At 31.4% G+C, this 23,289-nt stretch overlaps 1 protein-coding gene across 6 annotated transcripts in view; it reads right to left on the bottom strand.

The window, feature by feature from the left end:
* The window catches only part of LOC143248872 (uncharacterized), a 91,415-nt gene that overhangs the window by 52,099 nt on the left and 16,027 nt on the right, over positions 1–23,289 (bottom strand). For 2 of the 6 annotated variants that reach the window (XR_013027240.1, XM_076497736.1), the window contains exons 3-6: positions 21,045–21,107; positions 13,120–13,200; positions 12,226–12,270; positions 2,777–2,827 (exon numbers count right to left, since the gene is read on the bottom strand). Coding sequence is in view for 5 of the 6 variants with exons in the window: in XM_076497736.1 (XP_076353851.1) it covers positions 2,777–2,827; positions 12,226–12,270; positions 13,120–13,200; positions 21,045–21,107 (240 nt within the window). In the remaining variant the exon portion in view is untranslated. The remainder of the gene's footprint in view (positions 1–2,776; positions 2,828–12,225; positions 12,271–13,119; positions 13,201–21,044; positions 21,108–23,289) is intronic. The other 4 variants (XM_076497737.1, XM_076497738.1, XM_076497739.1 and 1 more) reach the window with 4 other exon arrangements.

The raw sequence follows: 23,289 nt of genomic DNA, 5'->3' as shown, positions 1-23,289 counted from the left end.
GTGAAAATATCATGTTTTATTACTAGACCAAGTGTGATTTCATGTTATGATTAAAAACTATTTTTCTCTCAAATATATTAAATATAATTTGTGTAATATCTAAAACCTTCTAAGTACATTTCAAATGCTTGTTTTCAGTAAAGCCTAACATTTGGACTGTTATTTTCTCTACCCTAACTGTGTGGGATCTGGGACCTATTAATTTGACTGACCTTATAACCCTCATAAAAAATAAATATAAATTATTCTTTTTTTTTCATGCTAGAATTACTACAAATTATAACACAAAAATACAAATGTTTAGTCTAAGTGGTTGAAAATCTCATAACGTTGTGTGTCTATATATTTATTATACCGACCTACCAGTCGTGCGTGGCTAACGTTACATAACTTGCATTAACAAGATGCTCATGCACTCATTACCATACCCAGTAATAATGTGAGTTGACCTTTAATCTTTACAAAGTGACCCTGTCTGGTCATATTTTGGTGGACTTATTTTTTAGCATACAGTCACATTTCAATTATTATATATTATACAGATACATATAAATTAATTCTATTTAGAAATAATTGTTAAATTTATTTTTCTTAACATGCAGCAATAAATTTAAAAGTAAATCACACAATCATATCTTCTAGCTACTATCTTTTAACTTAGTTCCTGTTGGACATAGGTTGCTAAGCCTTCAAAAATTTTTCACATGCATGATATGAAACAAACTATTTTTTTTTTATATTTATATATATATATACTGTCAAATAAAAAAAACATAAATAACTATACTGATACCACAGAATTTCAATATAATTTATCAAGGTTAATAACTAAGTTGAATTTGGGTCTTAATATAATATGAAACTCGGAGCATACTATATACAGCCTACTTCTTTGAAATCTTGGTTCAAAAGAATGTGTTAGCCTTTTAATGGATTAAAGTAATGGTAAAAACCCAAAGGGGGAGATTCTCAGCTGTCAAATGGTTTTTAACATTTCATATATTGAAGTAAGTGTATATAAAGGACCATTTCCAAAAATGGAAGGAGGTGGTCACTGTGTTTGATTCAGTACATAAAACATATCTCAGCAAAATAAAAGATAAAGTTTTCATTTTATATTCTACCTTATCAATATTGGTAGTTTGAGTTTATAATTCATACAAAATTATATTTTTAGTATTTTGATATCACAGACATCTAATTTTAACCAATGCTACATTCAACATACTATGTGCCTTACAAAAGTCAATATTTAAGCATATTCTTTTAATATTTAAATTACAAATTTAATAATCTACAATAATCTAATCTACAATATGATACCAAACTTACTGACATAAATTCATAAAACAGTGTTTCAATAAAGTTTTGAATGAAGTCAACAATCATAATATAGTGTCTGACACTTGGCCCATCGACAAGGGAATAATCTTCTGAATAAACACCAAAAATGCTGTAATGTACTGGTACAATAGTTGCATTTTCTACAAAGAAAAATTTATACTTGAACCATTTAAAAAATAATTAATAACCCAAGACTCAGAAATACAAAAGCACAAAACTCACTTCACTAAAACCCACATTCACTTTTTAAGAAATTATATATATCATGTATAATTAAAATACAGATCTAAATGTAGATCTTAGAACTTAAATTTGAAAGGTGCAGATATAAATAAAACTTCACCATCCCTATAAAATAAATCCTAAAAATATAATCAAAAATTTAGAAAAAACATCTTTTCAATGTGTTGTACCACAGGTCCCTAAACCTTCAAATGCCATCTATAAAACTTTGTTTTTCTATGTATAATGTGTTCAGCTGGGAATTTTTCCTTTGTCACAGTAAAAAAACAAGGTTAAATTTTATCACACAAATTTTTTGACAAGGGTTCTTAAGGATCCTTATATCCAGTTACATGTAACGACTATAGTAATTCTTACATTTGCAAAACCTGCCAACAAGTGTCTGCAAGATTAAATAACAACTTAAAAAGCTCCTTCCTTTTTCTTTGGGTACATGGCTTAAAATAACTTTTTTTTTTCAAATTTTAATCATTCACAGAGATAATATAAACATGAAAAAAAGCTAAAAGGCTCTTTATTTTAAAAAAGATTAATCAATAATCTGGTGTAAAATTACACTTATTTAAATTTTTCCCTGTTTAACAATTGTGTTTGACTTTATTTTGTTGCTTAACAATGTACTACCACTGTTGATACTGCAAAACATAACGGTTTCGTTCTGTTATTCAAATATATCCACCTGACAAAAATATTTGTTGAGTAAAATACAAAATGGTTTTTAAAAGCACAACTTATTTTTTATCCATAAATAAAATTTTAATTTCCAGTAGTTCTTTTAATTTAAATCAGGAAATATTAAAATAAATCGATGTGTAGGTTAATGTTTAGTGAGGAATCTACTGAACAGGGTAATTAATTCAAAATAAAATAACAGCAACCTTTACAGCAGACAAGTTTATATTTTAGTATCAAGTTATCATCAGGAAGATTTATATTTTAAAAAATGTAATTAGTAAAATTGAAATGTGCCAATTAAAAAAGTTGCTGTTATTGTGTTTTGAATGAACTAGTAGTTAAAAAGCCATCACAGCACAGAGAGTACCATAAGAACCTTTGCTGAAGAGCAGAGGATAAGACACGAGTTTTATACATACAATCTCATTAATTAGGAGTATAAATTTAAAAAACTAACTATAAAAACATTTGATGAGGTCAGTCTTTGATGAATAATTCACAACAGATACATTACCTTAAATCGATAGGGTGTTCTTGGACTTCCATAAAATGGAGAATAGGCTCCCTGAAATAGATGTTAATTAGTATTAACAAAGAATTTTCTTCACTTATAAAAATTAATTGTAAAGTTTGAAGAGAGAATTAAATGAAAAACCTGAAAAACATAATTACAGATACACAAAGATAAACAGTTCACAGAGATCATATTTAAGTTACTTATTTATTGAAACACTGATGAGAAATTTTGATTATTATCAATACATGTATGCCTAATTTAGGGTTGTCAGAACAGCTGATAAATGTAGATTTACAATTTCTATATTAATATGGTAGTTCACTAGTTGTATTTTATTAACCAAAACACTGTATAGTGCAACAATTAGTTTACTCACATAGTAGCACAATTAAGAATTAAAAAATAATAAATTTGTAAATTTATACATGTGAGCTTCTCTGGTGAAAGTCAGTATATAACCAACATTCTAACAGATTTATAGTCATAGATGGAAGAACAAAAATCATACAAGGATTATTATTAAGTTCTTTGCTGCTGTTATTTTTTATATGGCCAACTTCAAAGTGACAAATTTGTACATACTAAAATAAAACAAACAGTTAAAGACTAGATGCTCTTGATTAATCTTGTGTTTCTCTTCAACTTGAAAATTCAAGTAGAATTTACCAACTTTTTGGTATTCTTTAAACAAACCAATCGTAAATTAGGAAATTATTTTCACAGCTTGGCACTAATGATTATTGTATAAGCAACACAAAAATTCTTACAGGCGCTGTTTAAACAGGAACAGAAGAAAAGCTAAATGTTTGGATCAGAGAGTAATGCTGCCAAGCCAAACAAAATTAAAATTTATATAATCTGAGATAATATTACTTTGAAGACTCAACTCTACAATAATAATAAATCAAAACTGTCAAGTTTTTAATCAACACAGTTCATTACAGAAAGTTTAGTCCAATAGCCTTAAAGATCTCAATTTACAATGAATACAAAATGTACGATGTGCAGGTTACAAGCATGCATGCTAGCAGAACAGAGTTGTTGTAATCTAGTTACAATTACAATGCACTAATATGATATTTAATGACAGACTGTACCACAACAATAAATAATTTGTTCAAAGTATTTTGCTATCATACATTTATTTACTGTATTCTGGGAGTTCTATTTAGTTCAAAAGATATGTTACATAAGTTTCGGTGAATACTCTAATAATCAAACCACATGAAGTATATTTTCAGTGCTTCAAAAGGTATTATTTGAATTATTGGGATAAGGTTATTTTCAAAAAAAAAATCTATATTATGCTGACAAATACTTACTGCAATTTATAAGAGGCAGTTTCAGAAAATATGCCTATAGCAATGTTTATCAGCAAGTTAATGAAAAAAGATTAGCAAATCTTCTGCATAATGATTAAAAAAAAACATTTGTTAGGTTGAAAAAATAATATTGTTTTGTTATTCAAAAAAGTTATTTGTTTTGAGAAAAAGAACTTGCAAATTCGTGCTTTTTTATGTCAATGTATTAATAAACCTTACATCTTATTTAAAAATAAGTGATAAACATTTGAAACAAAATTTTAATGTATAAAGGCCTAAGAGATAAATACAAATGAAGCACATACACAACACTGTATGCTATATGAATTTTAAAAAAAACATTCAAAAGCTTCAGAGGCTACAAGAAACATATGTACAGTTTATGGAGAAAATGTGTTAAACATCAGAACATGTCAACAATGGTTCACAAAGTTCCAATTGGAAGAATTTGATTTCATTGATTCTTCATGTTGTGGACAGTCAAGATCAATCAACAAAGATGCCTGCAATCTATAGCTGAGGCAAATCCAAAGGTGACCATGTAAAGAAATAGCTCAACAGCACCATACAACAATCATTACCCACCTCCATGGCCTTAGAAAAGGTTTGAAACTTTTTTGATGTTTCTACATGATTTGATGGATAATCACTGTGATGAGAGGGACACCATTTGTTTATCTTTGAGAACAAAACATGCTAATGAACCATTTCCAGAAATAATCATTTCTGGTGAGGAAAAGCAAGTTCTTTATGAGCATATTCAATGTAAGAGACAATGGTTGAATCCCTGTCAAACACCTGTCCCAACACCATTGTGGCTTATACCCAGAAAAGGATTTACTTTGTGTTTGATAGGATTTGGGAGGTGTAGTCTATCACAGAATCTTGGATTCAAATCAATCACAGCTGAAAGATACTGTTGCCAGTTGGAGTGCTTACACTAAGCACTGATTACAAAAACAACTGCATTAGTCAATCAAAAAAGTGTAACGATTTTTGCATGACAATGCAAGACCACACACTGCAAAAAATGACCCTAGGAAAACTTAGTGCCTTGAAATGAGAATCTGTGCTTCATCCACCCTATTTGCCATATCTTGCTCCATCTGACTATCATCTTTTCACAACCTTATAGCATTAGTTAAGTGGAAAAAGGCATGCAAGTAAAGAGGAACTCAAAACTGACTTAAGATAGTTTTTAACTCAAAACAAAGGAATTTTATTCATGAGGAATCCATAGCTTACTTAAAAGATGGAATTATGCCATAGAAAATTAGGCAAATATTATCCTGATTAAATGTACAAAAATATTTATAAAAAAATTTGCAGTTTATTAGTAAACATTATACGCCTGTGTTAGCAAAATATCAATTTTTTTTATTAAGTTTAAGACTTGTTTTTAAGCAATGCTTTTATCATGCCTTTTTTCTTTTCAAATGTTGACTATCCAATACACAACAAAATTTTCATTTTAAGTTTAAATATACTTTTATGCATCAGAAAATTTTAAGAATTTCACATGCAAAATTCTTATAACTTCCACATAATTATCTTTTTTTTTTAAAACAACTTCATATTTATCTGTTATTTTCACTATCAAAACACAATTAGGAAACAAATATAAATTATGCTTTTTTACTTCTAGAATAACTACAAATTGTAATAACAAAACACAAATGCCTGGACTAAATAGCTTAAATCTCATAACATTACAGAAGTTGCAATAACAAGGAGCAAATGCATTCATGTTATCCTATCGACGAATATGAAATTGGTCATTATGAAGTGATCTGATTGGCACTACTTTAGTAAACTAATATTTTGTAAAATGGTCATATTTCAGTTATAAGACATTATATGTGAATACACATTATTAATATTTAGAAGTTTTTTAACCTTTTCTTTTTAAAAAAAAGTAAATAAAGAAATACAGAAAACAATTATCTCTTCCAGTTACAAAATTGTACTTGCTTGCTGCTCACCATAAATAGCTAAACCTTATCAAATTTTGCATGTGAAGGATGTAAAATGAAACATTTCTTTTAGGTTTGATATATACATTTCAAAATAACCAAAAACCATAAATTACTATATTCATATTAAAGAATTTTGCTATAATTATCAAGCTTAATAATCAACCTGTATTTGGGTCTAAAAAGATATGAAATTTAAAGCTCACTAAAGTCCTACCTCATTGCATGAATTCCAGCATATAAAGAAAAAATTTGGTGTCAGAATACTTCAAATTGGCCGAGAAAAAGTTACTAGAGGAACATTACGAGCTTTTGACTAGTTATTCATACATCATAAACAGAAGATGTATATGTAAGAATTTCCAAAAATGGAAAAAGGTGAGCGAGACCAGTGTGTTTAAATCAATAAATGTAGCGATATCTCAGCAAACAGAAAAATATGAAGGTTCTTTTGTTAGATTCCAGCTTGTCAACATCAGTAAACTGAAATCTTAATTTGTAAAAAAACTATAAACTTTATAATTGGACATCACAAACATATAATTTGAACCAATGCTGCATTAAACATAACACATGACACACAAAAATCAATATTTAGCATTCTTTTTTAATATTTATTTTGAAGTTAAGAAATTAGCTGATGCATCATACTAAAATTTGAATTATAATCTACAATTTGATACCAATCTTGTTAACATACATTCATAAAAATAGCAATTCAATACAATTTTGAGTGAGAGTCAACAAACAGAACAACATGACCTTTGACCCATAGTAATAGGGTGAATACTACGCACATACAAAGGAGGGGTTTGATTGAACCTCCTATCTGTATAGTGTAAAAAATCCTGCTTATATACTTATAGTACAGCTACTCATGGTATTTAGCATTTTCTATGTAGTCTATTTTCTTCTGATAACATATTTGCATTTTTTGGTTTGAAATAGTTGCAATACAATGGCTTCTACTGACACTTTGCAGTTGGAATCTCAAAGCTGTATTGTTACTGTCAGGTTTTATAGGCTGTACTCTTTACAGTTAGTGTCTGTAACTTGTTGGTGATAAATTTCCACAATAAACAAGTAACAACATTCCACTTATTTTAAAATAATACATTAAAAAAAGTCAAACATACACAAATGTCTGTTACACTGTTAGTTATAACATTTGTATCAAAGAGAATTGTTGCATTTTTTCCAATAAATTTGTAAATAGCAATATATCCTTCTTATAACTCAAAGTGCAATATGCCCAAAACAGAAAATGAACACAAGCTAAACATCAACTATGACTGAACAAAGTTTTACTAGAATTACTAAAAAATCAAAACACATGGTAGTGTGTCATGCAGCCAAAAAGCTTGCAGGGCATACTGTGTGTTACTAACAGGAATGATAGTTTAGTAATTTTCCACTTTCTACAACTCAGACAGTAGTAATCCAAACTATTACGTATTTTCAGTGGATGTGCTCTACTGCACTCTTAATTCACATACAAATTTCAGATTAATCCATTATAAAAACAACAGCTATAAAATTCTCCAATTTTGACTGCTTTTCTCTCTCTCTCTCTTTTGTCTTTGCACCAAAAATACAGAAACTATTTGATAGAAAAACAAACTTAACTTTCATGGATCATTTTCAAATTTGATACTCTTATAGGTATCCACTATGTACAATTATGGGTTATATTTAGTCTAAGTCGCATGTACAAACTTATTCAACAAATATCACTCAATTTTGACCAAACCTTTTGCACACATCTATGCAAAAAAGTCATTAGTTTTTGGTCTCAAATTTTTACTCTAGTTTCACCTGAAAGTAAAGTGGAACATTTTCAGCTTTTTGTCATTTGGATTTAAAACAGCTAACTTAGAACAGCAAAACTACTGGATGAAATAACATGGAGATACATAAGTATCAGTTATACCAAGCAAACTAGGTTAAAAGTTTCTAGGTCAGATTTTCAAAATAATTGTAAATGTGAATGATTATTATTCATTGACAACTTTTAAACACAAATTTGCTAAGTGTTGTGAAATTCTCATAATTAGGGAGAGTTAACAGTCGTGTGATATTAGCTTAAGCAATTTTTGTAAATAATGATGCTTGCTAAGGCTGTACCAAAGGCATGTGGATAATAACAATAAACTCTTCATCTAGTTTCTTTTTATAGCACTACTATAAAGGAAGTTTTACAGAGAGGAAAACTACCACCATATATATTTAAAGAGTCTGAATCATTTTAAAAAGTACAGATTTGTTCTGAATAATAGGGTTGCAATCCTAAGGCTAATGATGGTTGCTATCAAGTGTAACTTTCTTACTTGCTGTGATTTGTTGTATGTATTAACAAAATTACAATATCTAATGAAAAACATCTTAGGTGTGAAAAGGAGAGTAGCCTGAAAAATATTAAGCATGTGACTTTAAAGAATGAAATCAAATTTGGTGGCCAAAGTAGCAGCTACACTTATAGCAGTGATAAGAATTTCATAGCAAATATTCATTCATTAGTTAAACTAGGTTACATATTTTGTTTCATCCACCATCATGCCCCAAATTGAGAAAAAAAAACAGCCTGGCAAACTAATGAATGAATACTTGTTATAAAGTACTTATCACTGCTGTAAGTATAGCTGCAAGTTTAGCCTCCAATTTGGGTTTAATTCCTTTAAGTCTCACACTCAATCTTTTAATTACCCCACCTTGATTTTTACACACTTAGTGTTTTTGATTAGACACTGATTAACAATAATCAGTAATGATGAAAAAGCCAACTTGTAGAGGAAAATATATATGTAAAAAAGGCTGGTTTGGGTTGAGAAAATTTTTATGTAGAGGAACAAACAATGTTTCGACCTTCTTTGGTCATTGTCAGGTTCACAAAAAAAAAAAGGGGTAACTGACCGATAGCTGACCACGTTTGAAGAGGGTTGTGTAACTGAGTGTAGGAATGTAGAGGGCGTGCTTAGATCTTTGATTATATTTATTAATATAGGCATAAAGGTGTTCCTTTGTATTGGTTCATTTTGGGCTTGAGTTGTTGTATAAGTAAAACTTCTTTAATTTTGCATTTGTTTATGTTCATTTCTTTATTTAGTATTTGGGTGTTTTCTATGGTTATGTTGTGTTTATTTGATTTGCAGTATTCAAAAACGTCTGAAGGTGACTTTTTGTGTTCTTTGAATCTGGTTTCCATTTTTCTACTTGTTTCTCCAATATAGAAGTCGTGGCAGTTATCACATTGTATTTTATAAATAATGTTGGTGTGGTGTTTGTTAGTGTAGTTTTTACGTAGTATAGACCTTAGTTTTGTGCCTGGTTTTTTAATAAATTTGGTATTAACTGGAATGTCATATTTTGTTACTAGTTTTTGCCAAATGTTGGTTATTTTTCTGCTCATGTTGGGAATATATGGTGTGCAGCAGTATATGGTTTCGTCATTATTTAATTTGTGGGATATATTTACTTTTTTTAGTTGATTTTGCTTTCTGTCTAGGTGTGTGCGTATAACGTTTTCTACGGTTTGTGGAGGAAACTGATTGATGTTGATGAAGTATTGTTTTATTTTGTTTAATTCATCATTAATTTTATCTGGTGAGCATAGTTTTATGGCTGTGTTTATTTGGTTTCTTAGTATGTTGAGTTTTTGTTTTGTTTCATGTGCTGAGTCCCAAGGAATGTATAGTCCAGTATAGGTGAGTTTTCGGTGGATTTTTGTTTGAAATTGTGTATCGGTTCTTGTAATTTTAAGGTTAAGAAATAATATTTGATATCTTTCTTCCTGTTCACATGTGAAGTTAATGTTGGGATGTATGGCATTAATGTAATTGAAAAAATTAAGTGTGTGTTCTGTAGATGTGAATCCCGCAATCGTGTCGTCTACATATCTGTACCACTATAGTGGTGGATGTAATGCTGTGTTAATTGCTTGTGTTTCAACTTGTGTCATAAAAATATTGGCCAGAACTGGTGATACTAGGTTGTCCATGCTTAGGCCATTTGTTTGTATATAATTGTGGTTGTTGAACATGAAGTTTGTCTTCATCGTGGTGAATTCTATGAGGATTGCCAATTGGTTGCTGGGAATGTCTATTGATGGGTTAGGGTCTTGGATATAGAGTTCTAAGGCTATCTTGCAGGCTTCAGCGATCGGAACTTCTGTAAAGAGGGATATAACATTGAAACCGGCCATTAAGGCTTTATGATTAAGTTAAGATTAGACTTGAAATTAAAAGTCTTTGATGAATGAGCAACAATACTAATGTTGTACTTTAAACATAAAGTTTATAGTGCACATACATTTTTGCCTAATAAACATTAATTAACCTCATGTTTTTCCACTAGCTGGTAATAATATGTATATATATATATATATACAAGGGGTGGATAATAAAAAGTGGCCCCTTTTGAATATGTTAACTTGCTATATATTTTAATAGATAACAGAAAAGTCTGTAAAACTGTAAATTTTTAGAATGCACTTGACAATATCTGTTCAAATATGATCTCAAGAACCACTTTTAACACTGGCTTCATAAATACCCAAACTTTAGTTACATTTTCTCATATAGTGTTTTGTACCAGCTGTAGTTTCTTATATACTCGTACTCCAGTTAGCCCACAAGATGGCCAAACAAGTTTCGCTGCAATCATGAAATTGTTAAAAGATATCTTAGAAGTAAGAGAACTGATGTTATGGAATGGCCAGGTTAATGAACTTTTATCAATCCAATTGAAAACTTATGGGCTATGTTAAACTGATTAACAAAAGATTGCAAGCCAAACATAGAAGATGAACTTTTTGAAGTACTCAAGGAAGGATGGCAACCAATCACTCAAGAATAACTCACCAAAATAATGCCATGTTGAAGCGGTACTGAAATCCAAGGAAATGCTGCCTAAATATCAACTTGTGAAACTAATTTGTTATTTTGAGTTTCCTTTTTATGATCAATTATTGCAGAGACTCTTTTATGATCATTTTGTAGGCTAAATTGAATATCTATGAGAGCAGGTGCACAACACTTTTTATGAGAATATGTAACTAAAGTTTTGAAAAGTTTGGGTATTTAAGAAAAACTGTGATGAAATTAGGACTTGAGATATCTCATCAAGTGCATTGTATAAACACAGTCTTAAATATTTTTGTTACCTTATAAAAGATATAACAAATTAACATTTCTTTTTTTTTGGGGAGCATGTATTTGTCCACCCTCTATATAAATACATTATTGTTATTATTATTATTATTAACAGCAGGTGAAAACTACTGTTTCTCTTATTTTATTAGATGGTTCAATATTTTGAAATATAGTTAGCATCTTAACATTAATACTAATATCAAAACCATATATCAGCATTCATAACAAAACAAAATCATTTTGACAAAATATGTTTAACTTTCAGCAATATCTCTGTTTATTGTTAAGGCATTTTTATTAAACCAAAACACTTGTTGAAAATACTACACAACAAATGCAACCTTTTTGAATTCAAAATATGATTTATTTTCAATCTCGATGTACTCTACGTATAAAATTATACATTGTATAAATATGATTGTATTACAATACACTAAAATAACTCATTGATTAATTATAGTAATTCTACACAAGACAGGTACCTACATAGATCATAAGTGCAGTAAAAGTTCTACCATTGACCTTCCACACCTTGATCTCACAACATCTAATAATTCAAAAATTCTAATTGATTCACACACTAAAAATGCCAATTTTTACACTTGTAATCATGTTGAAAATCATGAAAAAGTTTTGACTGAGTCAAGTCTACATGGATCAGTAACTTAATACCAAAATAAAATGTAACAAAATTTATAATTTAATGAAGACAACAAAACATTTTGAGTACAAACACAAATATGGACAGACATTTATAGTTCTTCAATAAAATAAAAATTAGTCCTTTGATTTTTTTTACATTAAATAATAAACTTAAAAATAATCATTTCTACCCCGAAACTTAGTATGAAAATCTGAAGTAGGGTTAATACTCAAGTGTTTAGAAGCAACACATTTTATTAAAACAAGCTTGTTAACAGCTATAAAACATATAGTTATTACAATTAGCACAAGATAAAAGAAACAAACAGTTTTTAAAAAATTAGAACAAAATTAATGTTCACCTGAACTAGATGGCGTGGACTGCTGTAGTATCTATTAGGGGATCCCTAAAAAAAAAGATGGCATAACACAGAAAGCATAGAGAACAATGAGCAACAATAACAAAACATGCACAATAACAAAAGTTGTTGGATTAAAGTTAATGGGTAAAAATTTTTAATTTACACATATACACAGTATAAAAGAAAAAAGCTGCTATAAACTTAATGGAGTAGGATACAGCAACAACATGAACAAAAGTTAAATTTTTATCGTAAATTGACTCTGTATAAATGTAAGCATAAATAATTTTTAATAATTATTATTAGTGCTGAAGTAGTTACCATATAATTTTTGTTACAGTATTCTTGTATACTAAAAATACTAGTCTTATTTTTGGTTGTTTTTTTTAGCTTATCAAGTACATAACAAGAAATTTTCTCAATCATCTCTTGTTACACCCCTATTTTGGTGATAAAATGTTTGTATACCATATTTATAATATTCTGTACCTCAGATGTACTTTAATTTACAAGGATTCTATTAGTTTGTTATCAAAATGTCCAGGTACTGGTTATCCTATACAATATTAGTTCACTTTGTATGCATGAGCCTCACAGTAAAACATGGGCACTTTGTCATAGTATTAGAAAAAATTTAATTATTAAATATTTCAAGACCATCAATCTACCCTGAAAAAGTTCTACCACCCACTATTTAGTCTTTAATCCTAAAAGGAGTTTCTTAAAATATATATAGAAATTGGGCACAGTAATGCTTCAAGAATCATATACTCAAAGTTTCTCAATATGCAATATGATACAGCAAAATCCAATTACTAGTTTAGGTATATCAAAACTGGTTCACATAAATAAGCGCTAATTATGACACTTAAGTAAATATGAAGATTTCTTCACCTGATAAGACCCAGCTGAAGAAGGTGGTGCTGGACCAGAAGGAACACAGTGCTGTAAAGCTCCATAATAAGCTTGATAGGCCTATAACCAATTCAGCAAAGCTTAGTTATATATATATATAAAAAAAGAGAGAGAAAATCACAGAATTGCTAAACATGACATTGTTAAATCATGAGATTAAACACTTTATACAATGTTTACATTTTCCTATACCAAAAAATGTATTTCCAATAACACTTACCTCTCCTCGTATTTTAGCTTTATCCTAGAAAAAGGTTCTCTTCTTTGCCTCTTTAGAAACTCATATGAATTCTACCTCACTTGATCCAGTCTTTATACCCTAATATATTGTCCATAGCAATTTTAATCTTGTACTATCTCCACCTGTGTCAATATGTCCTCTATACTTGATCCATATATAACCTCCCAATTATTCATTCTTATTCACTTTTTTGAGACTGGCTAGATTATCAGGCCTGAACATTGGCTATAATGGATAGTAAGGGATGAATAGTGTGGAAGGAGGTAAGTATTATTAGAAATACCTTTTTGATTTGTTCTGGTTTAGTTTTGAATTTTGCTCAGAATTGCATGAGGGCTATCTACCCTAGCCATCCCTAATTTAGCAGCAAAAGACTAGAGAAAAGACAGCTAGTCATCACCACCCACCACCAACTCTTGGGCTACTCTCTTACCAATGAATAATGATTGCACATCACATTATAATGCCTCCACAGCTGAAAAAACGAGCATATTTGGTTGGACAGGAATTCAAATTCATGATCCTCAGATTGCAAGGCAAGTGCCCTAACCGTTTGGCCATGCCAAGACACAATTTTGGCAGAGGGAAAATAAACTTTCAAAACACACTTACCTTCATTCTCATTTTAGCTAGAATCTCACAATGATAACGTAGAGAGGGAAGTGAGAAGAAAATTTACACAGAAAGCAACTGTGTAGAAAACAAAAGTGAGAAAATTTGAAATATAATAAAGCACACTAGGGGTAATCTGCACTACTTCTGGAACAAGTATGATACTTGCCAAGATAAAGTGAAAACTAAACATGGGTGCTAAAGGCCTACCACCTACAAAGTCAACATTGTTCATTATAATGAGATTCATCCAAGCCCCAGGCCACACAAGCAAGATTCCACTTCTTGTTATTGGAATTACAGGGCAGTGGATGCAAGGCTAGATTGAAGGTGTAGTGGACAGTGCATGGGGACCATAATATGATAACTGTATAACAGGAATATGATAATGATGGGAACCCAACCAAAAATTTATGGGATATTACATGTTGAGCCTCTGGAATTATGAAGAGGAAGCAAGCAACAGTTAAGTAAACAAATCCTCATTCCAACCTATAAAAACACAAAGTGAAACAAACCAAGCTTGGAATTACAGGTCTATGAAACCAACCTGAAAGTTACCAAATGTCATATATGAATCTCTGAAATTACAAATAGAAGACAAGCAACACCAAACTGGACAAGTCTTCTCCCCAACCTAAAGAAGCAAAAATGCAAAAAACCCAATTCAGAATTATAGAGCCAATTCATGTCTCACTCAGAAGGAACAGAGATCATCCAGCCTTGGATTATGAATCAAAACCCTAACTCCTGAAGCTGGAAAACAAGGCAATATGCATCCTGCCCCTGAAATTATGAAAAGAACGAGGAACAAATAAAGTTTATTTAATGGCTCACAAACATGATGATCCATGTGCAGAATTAGAGAAACTAAGAACCCTCTTCTGTGATCATGGAAGGTAACAGAATGGCCAAAATAAGGACCACACACACACACCTAGCTATCTAGGTGCTATTTCTGTAAAGGAATTATGAGGAGACTCCTGCATAAGTTAATCTAGTTCACTACCAGACCTCTGATAAAATTATCCAGGGTTAAGGTTTGGAAGGTATCCAGCTTCACCCTCTTCTACTTGAATAGAATAAGAAAGTACAAAAGTCACTCAAGAGGAAAAACCTCTGTTCACCACATCAGCAACTAGAAAATTAGAATAGTAAGGACTCACTTCACTAGAAGAGTGGAATAAAACATGCATTGGGACGTCTGGAGGAACTATGCTCTGAAAACAGTGCAATATGCAAACTGCATCACTATTTTGAAATGCAAACAAACTCCACTTTGTTCAATTCAGGGATTACCAGGGATGGAAAAGTCTCTTTATGCTTTATTTATGGTAGTCCATGAGTGGCAGTACTGTACATTATATTTGATATAACGCTACTGTTCACCACCTGTAGAGCACGAGTGGTCTTATGGAACACTCCATCTCCACAGAACTTGTTGCTACCAGGAAGTCAGTTTTGAGTCTACTGGTAGAGATAACACCTGCCACTAAGTGGATTCAAATAAGAATGGTGAGAGGGTTCCCTGAAAAGGAGCTTTAAAGAAAGAAACAAAATATTATTCACCTCTATCACAATTGAGCCTAGGTGTGTAGAATAGCCACAGGAGGTAGCCAAAACCCACCCAGGAGGAAACTACTAAATCAGGTAAATAGTATGATATAAAGGTGGAAGATATGGTCTACATACCAGCCTGCACAATTTTTCCAGTGAGTAACACAACAGAGCTGCCAGAGGCATCAATATATGTCAAATTTGATGAGACAAAATGAGAACTAAAGAATTATTCACTCCTCTAATGAAAGGCCAGAGTAAACTGTCAAAACCAAACAACAAATCCAGCTTGTCAAATTGACAGGGGATAAGCAATGTGATACCAAAGGATCCCAATGAATATATAACCTGTGACATAAGCCCTGAAATGCTTCAATGCATGCCTCATTCACATCCAAGAGCCTAAACAGGGCATAAAAAATTATCTGGATCCGAATGGTTGCAAAAATGGGAAATGTAAAAAAGACAAATATAAAGCCTTATCTCCTTCCTAAGCTTTAACAGTTTTAGGTAAAAAGAACCTGTCTAGATACAACAGAATAGAATTAGAATGGTACAGTGTCCTGTGAACATGAAATGTAAACACATCTAAACATCAATGCTCACTAGCTAGTAACAGAAGAAATTGTTTTAAGTGAAAAATGATATAATAAACCTGACCCTAGATTTTCAAAAGGAGTGACAAAACTGGGGACTCAAAAACTTTTCATCTCTTAGAAGAACAAAACACAGATGATAAGACAGCCACATGCAAGACAACAGACAAAGGTGTTGAACATTTGTCAAACAACCATATCAAAAATTGAAAGACATGTGGCAAAGTGGGACACAAAGAGTTAAACCCATATCTGAGAGACCATTAATGATGAGTAAGCCATTTCCTGTGATAAACTTCTAAAGCAGAATGTTAAATTGAATGTGTTAACGAGGATACCACTCAAGATATCATTCCCTGATGTCATGCAATGTACAACACACAAGTCAGGTATGAAGTTAAATAACACCAACTGCTGGATGTAAAATGTCCAACCAAGCCTGATGTAAGAGAAATACCCAAGGAGAAAGGAGGAAAAGATGGGCATTCCCAAAGATATTTGAGGAGTGGAAACCAGGTCTCACCTGGCCAATACGGTGCCACCAGAAAAAACTGACAGGGAGTAGAGCAAATCAGTATTAAATCTTTAGAAAGCAGATAAATCAAAGGGAATGCATAAAGATGAAGACCTGTCCAAACATGGCTTAAACCATCTACTCCTAAAGTCAGAGGGTGAGTTACTGGATACCAGAAGAATGGGAGCCTGGTATTTCAGTGTGTGCCAAAACCACTGATTTGTGGTTTCCCTAGAAGGGAGCAGATCCAATGAAGACTTAAAAATGAAGCAGTCATTCTGTAGGAGGAGCTACGTTTGGACAAGATAACTGGGTGACTGACTACCAGATTCTTTACCCATGAAATTAGACAAGCAAGGAGAACAATCTGGTGCTTGTGTGACCAAAGATGAAGATCTACTGTTAAAAACAAAGAGATCTGAAGTGAATGCCCACTTGCTTTGAAATGTGCAAAGCTACTGTGGAATTGTTCAAATAAAGCATTACCACCTTGCAATAACTGTTGAGGCCCTAAGCCATAGTTCATTGAACTCTGAAAGGTCTAAAATATTGAAGTATAGAGAAGCTTCATCTTCTGCCCAAAGTCCCTTAAATTTCATATTATCTATAAAAGCACTCCAACCCTAGAAAGAAGCATGTGTTAACAAATGCATCTCTGGTAGTAAAGGTTGGTAGAAGGATGCCTACTGTTGTATAGTCCCTGTTCAACCACCAACTTAGATCCAGCAAATTGAACAAATCAGTAAATCTGTGCAAATGTTCCACTAGTCCCATAACAACCATTAAAAGGCCCTCATGTGAGCATCACCTCTTTGAATAATTTCAAGAATGCCCACATCCCTAAAAGAGATCAAACTATGCATGCTAGTATAGAAGGAAACAATTGTATTTGAAGAACTGCTTATTCCATGGCTTGGAGATGTTGAGAAAAAGGTTGAGTCTGGCTTACCCTTGCTGAGGTACTGTGTATGAGTAAGAATAGGCTTCTCTTACAGTTTCTGATAACAGATTTTGAGTGTGCAATTCAACTAAATAGCATGAAGAGACAAGAAGAAACCAGTTGTCCATATAATGGTAAGTGTGAATGCCGAGGGAGTGAAGATGATGTGAGAAAGCTCTGATTATCCAGCAAAAAACATATGGAGCAGATGTGAAGCTAAATAGTAAAGCAAAAAACTAAAAAACCTGACTGTCATGCACAAATTGGAGGTAACATCTTGAAGACTCAGCAGCCAGGATACGAAGGTAGGCATCCAAGATGCCAACTTTTGTAATCTACAGTACGGGTGAAAAGAGCCACTGAAAGGAAAAAAACAACTCCATGGTAAACCAAGGAGGTTGCAGGAAATGAAAAAGAAAAGTTGATGACTGGTTGCTAATTTCCTGTCTTTTTAGGTACTACAGACAGCCAAGAATAAAACCCTCGTGAAAGGAGGTGACGAGCTCTATGGCTTCTTTGTACAGAAGATCCAGGATGGCTTGTGCCAAGAAGGTCTTTGGGAAGTACAAAACAAATTGACATGAGATACAGAGGAGGAAAAGACATGAACCCTCTGAGATAAGATTCAATAGGTTGTTGTTTGTTATAAAGCACAAAGCTACACAAAGGGCTACCTGTGCCCTGCCCACCACAATATCAAAATGCAGTTTCTAGTGGTGTAAATCCTCAGACATATCACTATACAACTGGTGGATAGCTTCATAGGGCCTGACCCCATAACATATTCACCAATGTCAAAACCTGTGCTCTACTCAGTAAGAGGATCAGCACTTTTAATGTTGAAATCACTCTTGTATTTCAATGGATCCAAGCACCGAAGTGGGAAGTCTTGAAGCTCAAATAGGAGATGTAGTAAACCTTTCTGTAAAAGAAATGTGAGCCAGTCAAGAAGACAGTACAGAAAATGAAGACTGTAGACAGACCACATCTAATCCAAGAGTCCATGGAGTCAGAAATTTAATCTAAAATAGACTGTTTGAAAAAATGAGCTTCTCTGAGATGTCTAAGGGCCAACGTAAAAAGGTGAACTTCCTCCAGTAAGGCATCTCTCTCTCTCCAAAAGATTTCAGCAACAAACCAACCAAGATACCAAGGAGAGAGCAAAAACCAATAACCTGACAAAAGTTTAAGTCAATAAATAACTAAAATATTCTAAAATATGAGTAGGGAACTTATGATAGACCTCAAATAGCAGTTCCAAAGATAATAAAAAAGGCAAAACTGTTGTAAGTGACAGACAAATCCTGTAAAACTGAGTGTAGTTAAGATGAACACTGGTATCTTGTCTAGAACCCTAAACAGGAAGAGGAGGATCTAATCACCAAGAGTCCAAATAACAGTTCTACAGGCAATATGAAGCCAGAGCATGCTAATCCAGTAAATGAGGAGGACAAGGCATGGCAATACCCTCCTTCAATTAATCTGTAAATCCCCTTGCACATAATTCAATGTCTGAAAAATGTGGAAGGACCAGATAATCAGATGAAATTCTTCCAATAAAGAAGGTGAAGATTCATAAGCCACAGAAAAAATAGCAAAACATTACAGCCATGGCATACTAGCTGTAAAAAGGGTGCATGAAGAAAGCAGAGTGTCTGTCCAGGATTCATGAGATGTCTAAGCAAAGAAAGATGCTGGAAAAAGTCTAAATTCTCACTATTCTACATGCTCAACCTCAGAGCCAATAGGATAAAAAGCATCACACTGCATGTTAGCATCTACCTCTCTGTATATAAAGAACTGTATGTCCTCCATGAAAGATGACCTCCTGCTACCCAAGTAACTTATAGACTCATGAGGTGGTAGAGGAGAGGCACTAGAAGAATCAGCATCTGAGATGCAAATTTGAATATTCATATTTGGAGAATGTTTCTAAGAACTTTTTTCTGTTGTAAAATCAAGAAAATAAACAATAAATACAAGTTTGCAGAAAAATATATCTAAAGCAATTTTTAAAAAATGCAAATGTAGTAGTAGTGCTGAATAGAAACAAACTTGACCATCTTTTTCATTTTTCCTATAAATAAAAAAGTGAATAAGAAAGAATAACATGGAGTTTATACACAAATAAGGTATAGAGATCACACACTGATGTAGGTTGAGTGATTCACAAGATTAAAATGGTTATGAGCAATACAGTAGGGTGTAAAAACTGGAGCAAGAGAGATATAATACATACCAATTCTCAAATGAGCAAAGAAGAGAATCTGTCATCAGAATATAACTAAAGTGGGAGTGGAGGTGTGTTTCCAAAGCAAATTTATCTTAATATTCTATTAACATTTTTGTTTATTGTTTTATATACTGCTTCAAATTATGTTCTTTTCTGCATTACAAACCTGAGTAATAGAACAGAATTTTTTATACGTATTCATTTTAGGATGACACGTCTACGTTTTCAATATATAACACAGATGTATTTAAAAAGCCAAAATTTAATAGCACACAATAGATATTTAAACACAAGGCTGTTCCCAGTGTCTGATGATTATGCAGCAAGATGTCAAAACATGCAGTGTACAAGACTGTTTTCAGTCTCACATTTTATCTTTATACAGTAAATTCTTGTGTAAAACAAATTTTTTATTGTATATGGAGACTATAAACAGTGTAATTTATAAAAATCTATTGTTTACAATTAAATAACTGGCTTCTTTTAACATGTATGTTACTAAGAGTAACATGTATGTTAACATGTATGTAAACTTCAACTTATAGCAAATTTCTTGATGATAGCCTTTTTCTTAAATTTTAATAGTCAAAATCTAGTAAATGAAGCAGTAAAAAACAAATTCACATTTTAATATTTCATTTTTAATGGCCAATTACCAAAAAGGTTTTTAACCCAAAACTAATTAAATTAATTCTCGACATCACTGATTAAATAAGAATTGGTTAGATATGCTGAGAAACAAATAAAGTATTTAAGGTTTCAGTAAAATAATCCAGCTTTGCAATACAAAATTAGATAATAAAATTTTATTTACATATAAACTTTTATATAAAAGAGTCACAAGATAAAACATTTAAGGTTCTCTGCAAGATCAGACAAACACAAAACGTACTATAAACTAACTAAGAATGGGTATATATATAAAAGACAATAGAAAATTTTAAATTATGTTTAAAAAATTTAATTAAAAACTATCCACAATATGGCTATGTATAAACTCATTCTTAATATTGCATTTGTACATGAGGAACTGGAATACAAAAGTAGTTTACATTCATATTATGCTTTACTAGTCTATAAAGAAAATAATTCTAAAACATGCATATCACTTCACATTTATAACACAAAATCCACATTTAGAGTTTCAAGTTACATGAACATCAACTTCATGTGACTACAGAACAACATCAATGACGTGCATTGTTCATCACCTTAGTGAGTCCAGGAGTGCTTGGTTTTCCTAATCCATACAGATAATGCTTTGCATACGATCCCTGTGAGAGCCATGATAAACATGGGAAAAAATGTTCAAAACAAAAACACAGAAAAAAGAATAAAAATTTCAAAATTCCCAACAGAACAAGATACACAATTCTTGAGTTTTGTGCAAGAAATTAAAAGTGAGCAAAGTAAATACACTGTGCATAATTTATAACAAAATGAAGGCTGCAAACTTTTGTTAAAATGATACAAATAATTTTCAGTCTGATTTTCAAAGCTATTAAACAAAATCAATCCACTTTATAAAAAAAAACCATGTAAGCTATTTTGCAATGACTTCAATACATATGATTAGGTTATAAATTACAAACAAAAATATGTATTTCAGAATAATTCATACAGATGTACAAGGCAAAATAAGCAAGCAGCCAACATGGCTTTCAATAGCCCGCATAAAGAGATACAGTAGCCTATTCTTAAACCTCAGGCATACTAAGCACAATGGGCATAAATATAATTTTCACTTTTGAAAATTTGCAAAGTGTAATGAAATTCTTATAATGTGACAAAAAAAATTCAAAATTAGCATTATTAATAACATACTGTTTGTAATAAATTTATAAATGTTGACTGTAATATAAAAGCAAACTGAAAAGGATAGAAATAAGTACAGTATATTTACGCATGTTGTCCTAATAGTTTATTTTAGAAATATTATCCCCATTTCCAAATCAGTTTATTCACAAACATTAAAAAAATAACATATAAAACATTTCCCACATTTTCTGTGAAATCTTAAACCTTTGTTCATGGAAATACCTTCATGTTTTTGAGAACATTAAGTGGAAAGATCTGTTGCATCACATTTTATTAATGTTATTTAAATATAAACAAAAAAACATGAGAAAATACACTTATATTTATGTTTTAACAATTAAATTATCTTATATGACAAAAACAATTCATTCACAAATTACACCATATCAAATAATGTTTTACCTGCTTTAAATATGATAATTATTACATGTATGCTAAAGATGCATGGTATGTATCAGGATAATAATAAAATAATAACAAATATTTATTAAAAATACTCTTTTTTTATCTTTTTAAAAGACAAGATTTGAATTTCCATGTTGTTTTGTATGGTTTGCACTACTCTTTCATGATAAATGAAAGATTACGTTTCAGTATTAAGTATTTACCTATACTGCATTTTCTTCCATTTCTACATCAAATCAATTCATATGTAACACTATTAAATGTGTTTTAAGTTTATAGATAACTTTGTCAATGATACCTTTTCTCACTTGCCTAAACCATCTTTGCATTTGCTGTTAGTTCATTGTATATCACTGTCAATGCCTGAGAATTGTTGCACTGTTGGATGTTCCACTCACAGATGTAAGAAGTTTTAAAATTTTAATATTTTAAATTTTCGAGAGATCCAAAAAGACAAATAGAATGGATAAAAGCAGTAAAGGAAGACAATTGGGCTCCAGCAAACAATTCATATCAGGTACAAATACAATTACACTATTAACCTAGGTATAATGCATACATTGCCACAACCATGCAGTAGAATCATAAAAACTTGTAAATATGTTGCTATTTTGGTTTTTGGCCTTCACATCCCTTCTCAACATACATTAGATAAGCAATATCATGTAAATACCTCGTTTTCGTATGATATACGATGTCTGGATGGCATCCAAAACTGATAATTTTTTTTTGTGTGGAATGTTACTAAGTTGAAAATACTCAAAATCTAGCACGTTTGAGCAACACAATTATGACATGCTATTATTAATTAGCAATAATTGTTCACACTATTTTCAAAACTTAGAGGTTTAACAAATGATTAGTATATAGTATAGCAGTGAAAAGAATCATGTACACAGTAAATGCTTCTGACAAACAATAACTTTTCTAGTATTTTGGGTATAAATGCCTTGACTTTCAATAAGATGTGTAGATGTTACGATAATCAATTGTCAGGTAATTTGCTCTGGTCTTATTACCATCCACAAACATGTAGATGTTACGATAATCAATTGTCAGGTAATTTGCTCTGGTCTTATTACCATCCACAAACATGTAGATGTTACGATAATCAATTGTCAGGTAATTTGCTCTGGTCTTATTACCATCCACAAACATGTAGATGTTACGATAATCAATTGTCAGGTAATTTGCTCTGGTCTTATTACCATCCACAAACATGTAGATGTTACG

The sequence above is a fragment of the Tachypleus tridentatus genome, chromosome 4 (assembly GCF_004210375.1).
Source record: "Tachypleus tridentatus isolate NWPU-2018 chromosome 4, ASM421037v1, whole genome shotgun sequence".
In the NCBI taxonomy this organism is placed as follows: domain Eukaryota; kingdom Metazoa; phylum Arthropoda; class Merostomata; order Xiphosura; family Limulidae; genus Tachypleus; species Tachypleus tridentatus.
This window is presented reverse-complemented; position numbering and strand designations above follow the sequence as displayed.